This window comes from Eutrigla gurnardus (assembly GCF_963514095.1).
Source record: "Eutrigla gurnardus genome assembly, chromosome: 13".
Lineage (NCBI taxonomy): Eukaryota > Metazoa > Chordata > Actinopteri > Perciformes > Triglidae > Eutrigla > Eutrigla gurnardus.
Window position 1 is genome coordinate 6,901,737 of NC_139936.1, and position 11,526 is coordinate 6,913,262.

Genomic DNA, 11,526 nt, shown 5'->3' on the forward strand with positions numbered 1-11,526 from the left:
TTTACAGAGCTCACAGTTTTGACATTATTACAACATTATTCCACTTATGAACATTAACTTTGATGTGTGTCATTGAAGCTTGATAAAGAGACCATAAAACAGACAACAATGAAAAGAGTCGTAAGCCAGTTTAAAGAGTAGAAACATACCAAGGCTGCAAGTCATGGGACAATGGATGTGCGGCAAAGTAATCTTCACATTTTAAGTTTCATTCACTGTCGCTAATGAGAACAAATGCATCACGTTGTGTAGTCTTTACTGTATGCAATCCACGTAGCATCAAGTTTAAAGTCTTTTTAGCAGACGTTCCTCTGGATATTAATCTGCAGGTTAATTGTCTGGAGTTTTGCTGTTTCCCTCATCCTCCCAAGGGAGAGAGGGAGTTTTTCATAAATGATGTGGTGAAGGAGAGCCAGTTTAGAGCTGTGCATGGCGATGGGCTGAGGGGAGGGGGAGTGGTCTCAACCATGTAAGCCTACAATAAAAGGCACTTGTCTGGACCTCTAAGGAGCCCACACTTTCCAGTAGCACCACAGGCGGCTGCTGCACAAAGCGGGACAGCTAGATGAATCAAAATTAAAAAGTTGTTCAAGCTGAGATTTGGCTCTAAAATTTTGATAACTAAGTGATTTTTTTTCGATTAAGTTTTGAATTTATACTTTTATTAGAGAGGGCCCTTTGTGTGGAAAAAAAGAGAGAGAAAATGACGAGTCTGCTGTGCATCACAATCATCTCCCTGACCCTGGCTGGCAGTGCATACAGTCTGCCGACGGGCAGTCCCCAAGTGCTAACAGGTAAGACCAACATTCATGCAAAAAAGTTTGATATTTAAGTGTGTGTGTGTGTGTGTGTGTGCATGTGTGTGTGCAAGAACATTACTGTGCATGAAGAAAAAAAACTGGAGGATGAGTGGTGTAAGGGACCTGAGCCAAGAAGCTCAGGCTTGTGTAACAACAGGGTCTTTGTAGCAGTAGGTAACAGAGGCGTCTCTGGGGTAAAACACTTTCTCACACACACTCACACACACACACACACACTGTGACTCACCATTGACTCATTGACTTGCTGCATACACACCGCCACAGCATGAACTGGCTGGTGAAAACTGTAAATCAGCCTGCCATTCACAGAGGCTCACTGCCTGTGCTACTGAATGAAAATCACACCACCAATACAACTGTTGCTACTCTTGCATCGGGTTGCAGGTGCCATCTTTTGGATGCATTTCTTACTAGAATACTAAAGTGGTCAGGGATTTTTCACAGTGAAGTCTTGAAATTTTGTATTTTTTTCTGTGATTTGAAGAGCAATCTGTCTTTTTCTTCCTGCGGCAGACAGAAAAATGAAAACCTATAGAAAGACGTCTTATTACAGAGCACCTGCACTTAATAATAATGAATGTGTAATAATTCAAATTCACACCTGACTACAGGATGACACACTGAGATGCTTACTGCAACTGCAAGCCATGAATTACCAGGATAGATAGTACAAAAGGAAAAGAAAAGCTAGAGTAGAAGGCTCTTGTGTTACAGTGATATTTAATGCAGCCCTGCAAGCTGAATCAGTAGATGTCAAATTATGGGCGTCTCAGCTCTCTTCCAAGACGGGAGGAAACGGTTTGTCTGTAGGGAGAATAGTTTCACTCTCGGCAGACATCATTCTATTTTATCCATTACATTACATCCATACATTGAGATTTGCTCCCACTAGCCACTGATGTCACAGGTAGGTGTGTGTGTGCCTTTACAATACATGTTTATACATGACCTCACTGTCTGCATGACGTAAAAGCATTGGCTAGGCTCAGGCCAGCGTAATCATTGTTCCATACAGTATAGCTTTCATTAGCCATATGAGTATTCTCTGTCTGGGGCGTTGCCGATCCTTATACCTACTGACTCACTCTGCCACTGGGAGCTTTTGGAAACGTGCCACGGTAACAGGCAGCCTGACAGAGGCAAGTTAAGATTAATGACCCGCGGCTAAATGTATAGAGCCCCATGCTGAACAGCAGCCAAATGACTCTGTCTTTCCCTGTGAGGTAATAGTCTGTTAAGTCGAATGCTCACTGTAGTTGTTGGTCACTGAGGCTTGGCCCCGTTGCTAGGGGCTGGCTGGGGAAAAAAAGGCAGCTTGGCTGGAAATGGGCTGAGTGGAAAAATGCATTTAGGCGAGGAGATAAGATGACGACGGAGCCATGTTTGGTGCTTTTGCATTTGTGTTCATTCACAAAGGAGTGCATGTGTGCGCTTGGATGCACAGCCACACTCTGTGTTTGTGCCTGTTCTGCATGACAGACGGCAGGGAAGAGTTTATTGGAATTAGTGTGTAGGAGTTGGCCTGCTGAGTCGGTCCCAGCTGTGCTTGTTAATTCTTCCTTCATATTGACACAAGCTGACCAGCAGCAGAAGAGAACACAGCTGTGGGGATAGTGCGTAGTATCTCTAGCTGGTCAGTCAGAGGGCGTGACCCATTGTGGCGCATTGAACATGCGCCGACTGCTCGCTGATGATGGCCATCCTTCCATAGAGGCTGGATTTGAGCCAATTAAGCATTTTGTTCACTCAATTAAGTAAAACGCAAATTACTCTTAAGTGTTTTAACAGCTTAATTACACTGTTGTAGGTTTAGAATATACAGGTCACTGAGTAGACTAGGACCACTGTAATGTTGTTGTTAATTTACAGTTCACTGTTACGACCAGGCAGATGGTTCCAATCACTTGCTATTACAACCTTTAACAGAGAGAGAGAGAGAATCGTGCTCAGTCATAAAACAGCAGTGGGTCTTGGCTGCAGCTGTGGGACTTTTTTATTGTCATGCACATGTATTCATTTACTTCTTTGCCGTCTTTCCATTCCCAGCTGCACTCCACAAAGATTTCAAACTGAATTATTTGACAGCCCATTTTTATGTTAAATATGACAATTTGACACCACCTTTGACCCCAGGGAGACTTAGATTAATAGGAAGTGGGGTGAGGTGTGACAAAGAACAGAAAGGCTTCCTTCTTTTCCTGAAAGGCTAGTTAAACACAACTGGCTGCTTCGTTCCGTTTGTAGTTTGCCCCACATGGCCGGGCCCACACTCTCCTTTGGGACACATCTGTTAGTAGCTGCAGGAGCAGCAAACAGTGTGGAATTACTTTGAACACTCCTGTCTTTCCGTCTGCTACTAAGTTCTTCCAGGAACCATTACCTTCAAGGTTTCCTCAGCGTTATGTTGGCTCTGTGATGTTCAATCAATCCCCCGCTTCCAGCTCACATTTCAGGATTACAAAACCACATTCAGTGGTTGGTTTTGTCTGTGTGGAGAACATTCCATAAGACATCACAATGAACCCCTTTAAAGACTCTAATTTCCCAAGTAATGTTAAGAAATGTGGATTCCATCACGCCTGTTGAGCTGATGTTGGTGTCACCTTGGCCATTGCTTTTGATGAGCAGTGTAGTCATTCTGGATCCCACAGCTTTCACTTCCAACTGATCAAACTGGGTGTTTCCAAGCTCGTAAAACACCTGGCACAATGTGGTCCAGTCAAGAAGCGAGTGGGGCTACTGGGTGTGGTGGTTGGCTAATGGAAGTCACATTTGAGATGGTTTGCAGTATAATGAAATAAATTTAAGAAATCAAAGAGGTGGTGGCAAAAAGTTGGACTGAAGGGTAGATTAGGTCTGTCACCAATGCTTCTGCTAATTAAATCCTTCTGCAAGAGAGCTCAATACTAATGACCTGAGCAGCACTGAACAACGTCCAGACACACGTCTACTGTGTGGTTAGAATTGAGGATTGGGGCAGTTTAGTCATGGGGTTGATTAAAAGTCGTTTCGGTGTCACTCCTCTGTGTGTGTGTGTTGGAATGGGTTGATCAGTGTGGAAGGCAGCAAGCCAGTGGTTTCCATTATTTCCCCTATTGCCCATGTGGGAAACCTTTTCCCTGCTGAGGAGCCAGTGGCACAGTATTCCACTCACGGCTCTAGTTTGGCTGCTCGGTGTGAGGGGCCTCAACACAAATGCTGGCATCCTCAGTAAGACAGTTTGAATCCCAGTTCATCCATATTGAGTAAGTGGGAAAGGAATCTATCAGAAACAGAGCAGGATTTTTTAAGCACTAAACCAGGTTTCACCAAAAACAGCTAAGTTGCATATGATTGATAGTTCTGCCTGCAGATTACTAAAATGCCAGTTCGTTTACTCTTTTGACATATTATCTTACAAAACCTATGCATTGCAGAGTTCGACTCAATTAACGAGGTTGATTCTTCAAGGCTGGGCTGGTGGTGGGGGTGGGGGTGGGGGTCAGGGCAGGGGTCGTGTACATCCATCCATCTGGTGCTTATTATTGCCTGGCACAGACGGCTCCTTGCTGGTTGGGGTCCTCTTAACTAAGCAAACCCTGTGAGGTCCAAACATGGAGGTCAGGGAGATTGTGGGAACCCATGGCGAGATACAAATAACCTGCCATTGTGACTTAAAGGGTGGCCTAGTTTGTACAGGAGTGCACAGAGGATATACGCTTGAAAAAAAAGATGATGACAGCTAGACTTAACTGCATTATCTGCTTAATTGTATTGTTATTCACTTGGTGCCTGACATACTTTATACAATTCAGATGGAGTGGATGAAATATAAGCACTGCATTTAGAGGATTGATGCAGAGGAACCAAAGGTTTATACCTTCTAAGACTGAGCAGAAATGGGACTGAAGAGGCTCCAGGGCCTGAAGACTGGCTGGTCTCCAATCCTGTATCTAATAAACCAAATAGGATACACCCAGACTCTTTGATAGTTTTGTGTGAGAGAAAGCTTTTGTGTGCATGCTTTGGTGTACAATTCATAAAGTGCACACATGCCAAAATATGCTTTGGAACAATTATGCATAAAAAGAAAGAGCAATAACGAGGGGAAATTTGGGGAAAGCAGTTTATAGGCATTTTCCCTTTTTTGGTGTTTTCTTAAACAGACTTCATCAGTTTTATGCCAGGCAAAACATTCAAAGCAAAGATTTCTGGAAGCAATCTTGGGAATCCATGCATAAAATATAATTGTAATGTATACATACATATTCATATTTTCCCTTATAAATCCAAGTATGATAATCAGTACCAAACCTCAATAAGGTTCTAACATGTTTTCTTCTTCTCCAGTTTCGGTTTTCGCTGACCTTGGTGCCAACGTCACCCTGCCCTGCCGGCTCATGTCCAAAGACGCCATGGCCTTTGGTAACATTGGCATGAGAGTCAAATGGACTAAGGTGGCAGAGGATGAAGCCCTAAACGAGGATGTGCTGCTTTCAATGGGATTCCATAGGGTGACCTACGGTAGCTTCCAGGATCGTGTCTTTATGCAGGAGTTCGACAGTGAAGATGCCTCCATAACAATAGTTGATGTCTCTGTGAATGACACGGGAAAATACCGCTGTGAGATCATCAACGGGGTGGAAGACTCCATGCAAGAGATGACCTTGGAAGTGCAAAGTGGTCTCACTGAAGGTAAATCCTGTCAATCATATCTACATTTAGTAACTTAGTTTAGGGATGGACCTTACAGTATAAGTTAATAAACCAGCTCATTCAGCAGTTTATATGCGTTTTCTTTCCCTGTTGAAAATGCATAGTTTGAGATGAATCATCTTTCTTGACAATGTTTTTCTTTCTAGTGATTGAAAAACGTCCACATTTACTTTCTTTTGGAAAAAGAAAAGGAAAAGATCCAATTAGCTTGTACTGATTTATCCAAACCGCTGTAATGATTCAGCCATGATCACATTTGAATACTGTTCAACATCAGTAAACAGAAACACATTTCTATTTTCTCCGGTCCATATCCTCGTACATCCGACTGACTAATCAGATTTTGTATTCACTAAAATGTCTTCCTTTTAAAATGTGTCATATAAAGAGAAGCCACTTTTCATGCAGGTTGGGGTTATGAACAAAAATCACACATAGATCCCTGGAACCTGAAAATGGCACACTGCAATGACACACTACATCATTGCAGTGTTAGAGATACTCTGCACCAAATTACGGCTCCCACCCACCTATTGTCAACAGTTTTTCACATTTGTTAAGGATCAATGAGGGTGGGGTCCGGACACGCACATGGAATTTGAAACAAAATATTAACATGTGCTACTTTGCAACACTGGCATTGTAAAAGAGGATATTTTCTCCCATGCAGCAAGATAATCAAGCCAAAAAAGTAATGAGTTGGCAACATCTGGTCTCTGGAGACAACTTTTGCAGGACATTCCGTATCGTTAAACTAAACGCACACTGGTGGTTGTGGTATGGTCATACTCATTCCATCTCTTCTTCCTCACTCAGGTGTTGTGTTCCCATACTCCACCAGCGAGGGCCGATACAACATGAACTTCCACGATGCTACAGAGGCATGTCTGCAACAGAATGCTACTGTTGCCACCTGGGATCAGCTGAAGCAGGCCTGGGAGAACGGCCTGGACTGGTGCAATGCTGGCTGGCTGAGTGATGGCTCAGTGCATTATCCCATCATCAAGAGCAGAGGACCTTGTGGTGGCGACAATGGGCCTGCTATCATAAGCTATGGCCTCCGTAACAAAGACGTGGCCCTCTACGACGTGTTCTGCTTTGCTCCTAGATTCAGTGGTGAGGTTCTTATATTTGTTTATCCAGTTTCTGGTTTCATTACTATTTTTATATTCATTATTCTTGCACCAGAAAGTGCATGGTTTGGTTGTACATGTTGGTCTACCTAGTTTGGTATCAAATATACTTAATATAACTTCGCTGAAGAAAGGAGTAAGTTCTTCTCCTGACCATCCGTTTTGCTCTCTCTGCTGTCAGGACGTTTCTATTGGCTGGTCCAGCCCGACAGGCTGACCTTTGACGAGGCTGTGCAGGCATGCTCAGACGATCTTGCCGAGATCGCCACGGTGGGCCACATGTACTCTGCATGGAAGCTGGACACCTACGATCGCTGCGATGCTGGCTGGTTGGCTGACGGAAGCGTCCGCTACCCCATCTCAAGGCCCCGCAAGAACTGCAGCCCCAACGAAGCTGCAGTGCGCTTGATTGGCTTCCCAGACAAGTTGCAAAAGTCTTACGGTGTCTACTGCTACAAGGATGAGCAGTGAGGTGGTAGGTAGGAGTAGGGTAGCCATAACCACCAAAGAGCAGCAACAACCACAACCAATAAAATCAACAATAAAGCAGATAAGCTTTAGATCTTACCTAGCATGAGCTCAATATCTTTCCGAAACTGTGATAACCATAATAACTCCTTAAAAGCAAATACTGTACATCATACTGGCATATGCAATGAATGACAAACATATTTTGTAGCCATTTGGTTTTCTTGGGGGAAAGGGCAACAGTGTTAATTGTGAGTGATGTGACAAGAACCTGATGGTTGTGAAACATGATCCAAGGTTGGTTTGTCCTCTACAGAATAATACGATGTGTGATTTAGAGCATTTACACTCATCTGCAGATGATTTTTTCTGCTTTAAAATGGATCAAAAGAATGAGATGTGATATGTTATACATTTATCAAGCATCATATCAATCAAAGACCTTAGATTGACAACAGAGTCATGAACATAACTATCACTGTTGAGTTATGGATATTTGTACATGTGATATTGCAGTATGTATTCAACTCAATCCCTCTCTAATCAGAGTTAAACATTTAACTGCAGAAAGGATTTTCAGCCTTAGGAGTAGGGATCAAATTTAGTGTTAAACTAGTAAATGAATGTCTTGCTGGACTGTGACCTTTGCTACATTGATAGCTCCCATTGGATTAACTCCCAATTACAATTTTTAATATTGTAACCGTATAAAGCATTTTTTATACTATAAAAAAAAATTTGAATCAGGTTTTTTCTATGTCTATAACATTCCTTTTTATAGAGTAAAACACAGATTCGGTCACTTGCTGAATTTTTTGTGCAGTGCAGTCAAAATTCCATTAATAATGTCCGGCGGACCACAGGGAGCCTGTTTTGGACATACAGAGTTGGTGCGCTACAAAATATAACACCCTTTTAAGGCACAGTTACAGTTACTTTTTCTAACCCTGGGCACTGACACGGTACTGTGGTCATATGGTGATGCATGATTTGTAAAAGCAAAACTTAAAAATGTCTCACACGTGTGCATTTTTTTTACACTTGTGCATGAAAAAAATGTGAAGGTATTTTTTGTATCTTATCGCCATGTACCTTTTTCAACAAAGCAGTTTGAAATAAAGAATACGACTTTTAAATATATTTGTGAAATTCTCTCCTTTTTTCAACAATGAACTATTTTCCACTGGAACTAAATCAACATGCATATGTGAATATACAGAAGTTTAAGTTGTTTTTTAAACAGTATTGTTTAGGCTGCCAAAGTAGGGGCCACGTATCTGGCATGAACCCATGTCGTTGAGAGGATTTAAGATTAGACTCTGTCGACATTTATTTATACTTTGCCATTTTTTTATTCCGTGCCAGGCTGCCAACACACCACACCAAGATAGACAAAGAGAACAGTAACACAGTGCTTGTGGGAATGCATGGGAATGGGGTCGGATTTAGGTTGATACAGCAGTGAAATGTAAATGTGTGTGATTGTGAAAAGTCCGTTAAAGCAAGCCTTTTGTTCTTTGTGTTCTGCCACAGTAAAAAGCAACAGAAGAAACAGAGATTGTGCAGAACTTTCTTCAGCATACAAAATATATGAAACAAAATTAAACCTGAAGAGCGCCTACACTTATACACACTTGAGGTGAATGCACAAAACATTTGTTTCTGCTTATTTGAAGCATAAAGTGAGCTTTTATTTGTCTCTGGGTTTTTGTGAAAGCAGGCAGTTAAACTGATGAGCTATTGTGAAGTGAGGCTCTTGTGGACAACCACCCTCTCATTGCTGGATGACTTTTCAGGAGTAATGCTGAACATTTCAATTGCTTTCAACTAATCAAATGCTGTGCCGACTTTCAGCAAGTCTGATCATGCTACATCCCAAACATCCAGATTAAGGAACTGGAAAATAGCAGTGGGAATCAGCAGTCTTGGACTAGACGGAGTCTGAAATGACTGTCGAACCCAAGAAGTAAAGAGGAGCCAGGGTGGGTTTCCTTTCCAAAACAAACGAAGAACGCCTGTTAAATCCCAGAGAGAACTGGGCTGAGGAGGCCAGGTTTTCCGCTGATCACCCATGAGACATCTGCATTTCATGAGGCAATAATGTAGGTTTTACTCTTGCTGGGGCACCCAGAAGCACACTTTAATCACAAGTCAGATCTACTCTAATGAGTGCGCAATCACAGTGAAAACCACAAAACCCAAATTTATACAAAGATTACAGCGACCAAATTGATGTCATTACCCTGGTAATGGTGCTTTTTGCATTAGGCAGTGTCAATGTCAACTTCAAGTCTCTGCTGGCGCTCTGAGAATGGTGGTGCATTGTAATGTATACTCCAGAAGCTTCTATTTTGATGCCAAGGGAATTCATCTGCTTTCTTCATGCACTGCCGGTATTTGACATTCAAGAGGAGCCACCTACAGCCATGCTATTGACGAAAGAAACCTCAAGTGTGATATCCTTATGCAGGTTCAGTTCTGCAGCATCCATTTCAGCACAAATGCTCACTTTTCCCTAATCCAGTTCCAACTCCATATGTTTGCTATAACTCACATTGCCACTTCCTATCTGCTCCCCCCGGATGAACCGTCCGTCCACCAAGAGGCGTAGAGAGCATGTCTGATGGCTTTTTCTGAAGTGTTTGATTTATGTTCAAGACCCTGCTGCAATACTTCCTGTCTTAAACAAATCACATGGGTATGATGATGTTCTGCAGAGCTGATTCACAGACTTCAGTGTATAGTCGTTAAATTTAGCGTGCCGACAACAAGCCGTGTGGGTGCTTTACAGAAGGGAATCCAATCTTTAAATTTTTCCATGGCGTAAGGCAGAGAAAAGCTCAGGTTTATGGCTTAGCCTGATAGCACTACCTGCTGGTGAAACCGCAGCACTGCTTACTCCATAGACACACACACAAACGTTCACTGTCATTCCCCCCTTTGGAGGAAGAACATCTTCCCCACCTCTTCAATAATAAACACATGTCTCTTCAATAAGGAAATGTGTACAAAAGGGTGTTTCAATGAAAATAAACCATTTTATAAAAGACAATATGAAGCCTGGGTGCATTAGGCAAGCACAAACTCAAACTGCCTCTACCCTGATGCAGGTAACCTACAAGAAAGGTGCTTTACAATATTAACTTCAGCTGGGTTTTAAAACGCTCATAATCTCCCTGAATAGATGACAGCATAGAAGTCTCAAAAGAAAAGGGTTTCTGGCAGTATCCACTAAAAGGAGGTCTGCATCAAGTGAAGGAAGGATCAGATGTGCAATTCCCTACCTCTCTTAAGCCCGAAAGAAAGGATGTTGTAACATCCTCATTGGCCAAAGGGGGAAATGCACCCAGCTGCTATCAATTCTTAATTAGGACCAAGACCCCACACCTTGCACAACAGGTGAATTGTGTTATCCAGCTAAAATAATCTGGGAAAAGGGGGAATGACAGCAAGTATCAAAGATATTTCGGATGTATCTTCTTAATTTGTTGGGTCTCATACTGTCAGCTGTCAGACATCAGATACTCCCTGGTCTCTCTCCTCGTCTCCCACTGCATTCACTGTTTAGTCATGTTTCTGTCTCGTTTCCTGGTTGATTACTGTCAGATGAGCATGTCTCTTATTTGTCTCTGCAGAATGGCTGTTTTTCTTTTCATCCCTGTCAATTATCTGTCCAATCTGTAAACAGTCTGGCCGTCTGAACGATCACTGTTGCTATTTATTTACTGTTGCATTGTGGAAGAAAACGAAATGTCCTTGGTTTATAATATCCATATATTTATTTTATTTCTTTGGTGATTTAAAGCAGGAAAAAACAGTTTGATCTCTTTTAAAAAATTCACAAACACCCCAGACATTCACATTGTAACATAGAAAAACTGTTATAAATATAAAATGATATTATATGCACATGAAGGCACACACATAGACATTCACAGGCAGACAAGACAAATACATTTTTCCATTTAAAAATGGAGACACACATAACCATTCACATGTACAAATATTTTGTTAATGTTACAAAACATTATTGCAGCCGATGGGGCCCTCCATACTCCACTGCTGGCACTAAAGATGTGAAAACATATAAATCCACTGTATTGTTGAGCAACGTTTCATCTTCAATGCATTCCATTTAGACAGTCTGTGTTTGTGTCTGGTCTCCTGTTGAACATACAATAAAAATATATGAAGAGCACTGCTGGGAGAGGTGGCAGCATCATATTTCACCTGTGAGAATAGAACAAGTAAGGAGATCAAGAGCAGCTTGAAAATAAATTATATCTCATCTGTGCCTTAACAGCTGTTAATGTTCAAGTCTTTTTGAGTGTTTCACAAAATACATTCTCTCAAAGGCTGATTTCTATTGACCACAATAACAGAAAAAGTTAAGCATCCAGAAGAAAAAG

The 11,526-nt window shown here is 41.9% G+C and overlaps 1 protein-coding gene across 1 annotated transcript; it reads left to right on the forward strand.

The window, feature by feature from the left end:
* Positions 1–509: 509 nt before the first annotated feature.
* Positions 510–8,255, forward strand: LOC311023293 (hyaluronan and proteoglycan link protein 1-like). Its single transcript, XM_084025024.1, has 4 exons — positions 510–794; positions 5,151–5,495; positions 6,333–6,632; positions 6,831–8,255. The coding sequence occupies exons 1-4, from the start codon at positions 704–706 to the stop codon at positions 7,118–7,120; spliced, it is 1,026 nt and encodes a 341-aa protein (XP_083881150.1). The 5' UTR covers positions 510–703; the 3' UTR covers positions 7,121–8,255.
* The last annotated feature ends 3,271 nt before the right edge of the window (positions 8,256–11,526 follow it).

What these genes read in the sequence shown, in the direction of transcription:
- LOC311023293 (XM_084025024.1), top strand. Translation starts at nt 704, where the DNA reads ATGACGAGTCTGCTGTGCATCACAATCATCTCCCTGACCCTGGCTGGC. An exon ending in CAGTCCCCAAGTGCTAACAG is followed by an intron (nt 795 to 5,150) that starts GTAAGACCAACA and finishes CTTCTTCTCCAG; the next exon opens with TTTCGGTTTTCGCTGACCTT. An exon ending in GCAAAGTGGTCTCACTGAAG is followed by an intron (nt 5,496 to 6,332) that starts GTAAATCCTGTC and finishes TTCCTCACTCAG; the next exon opens with GTGTTGTGTTCCCATACTCC.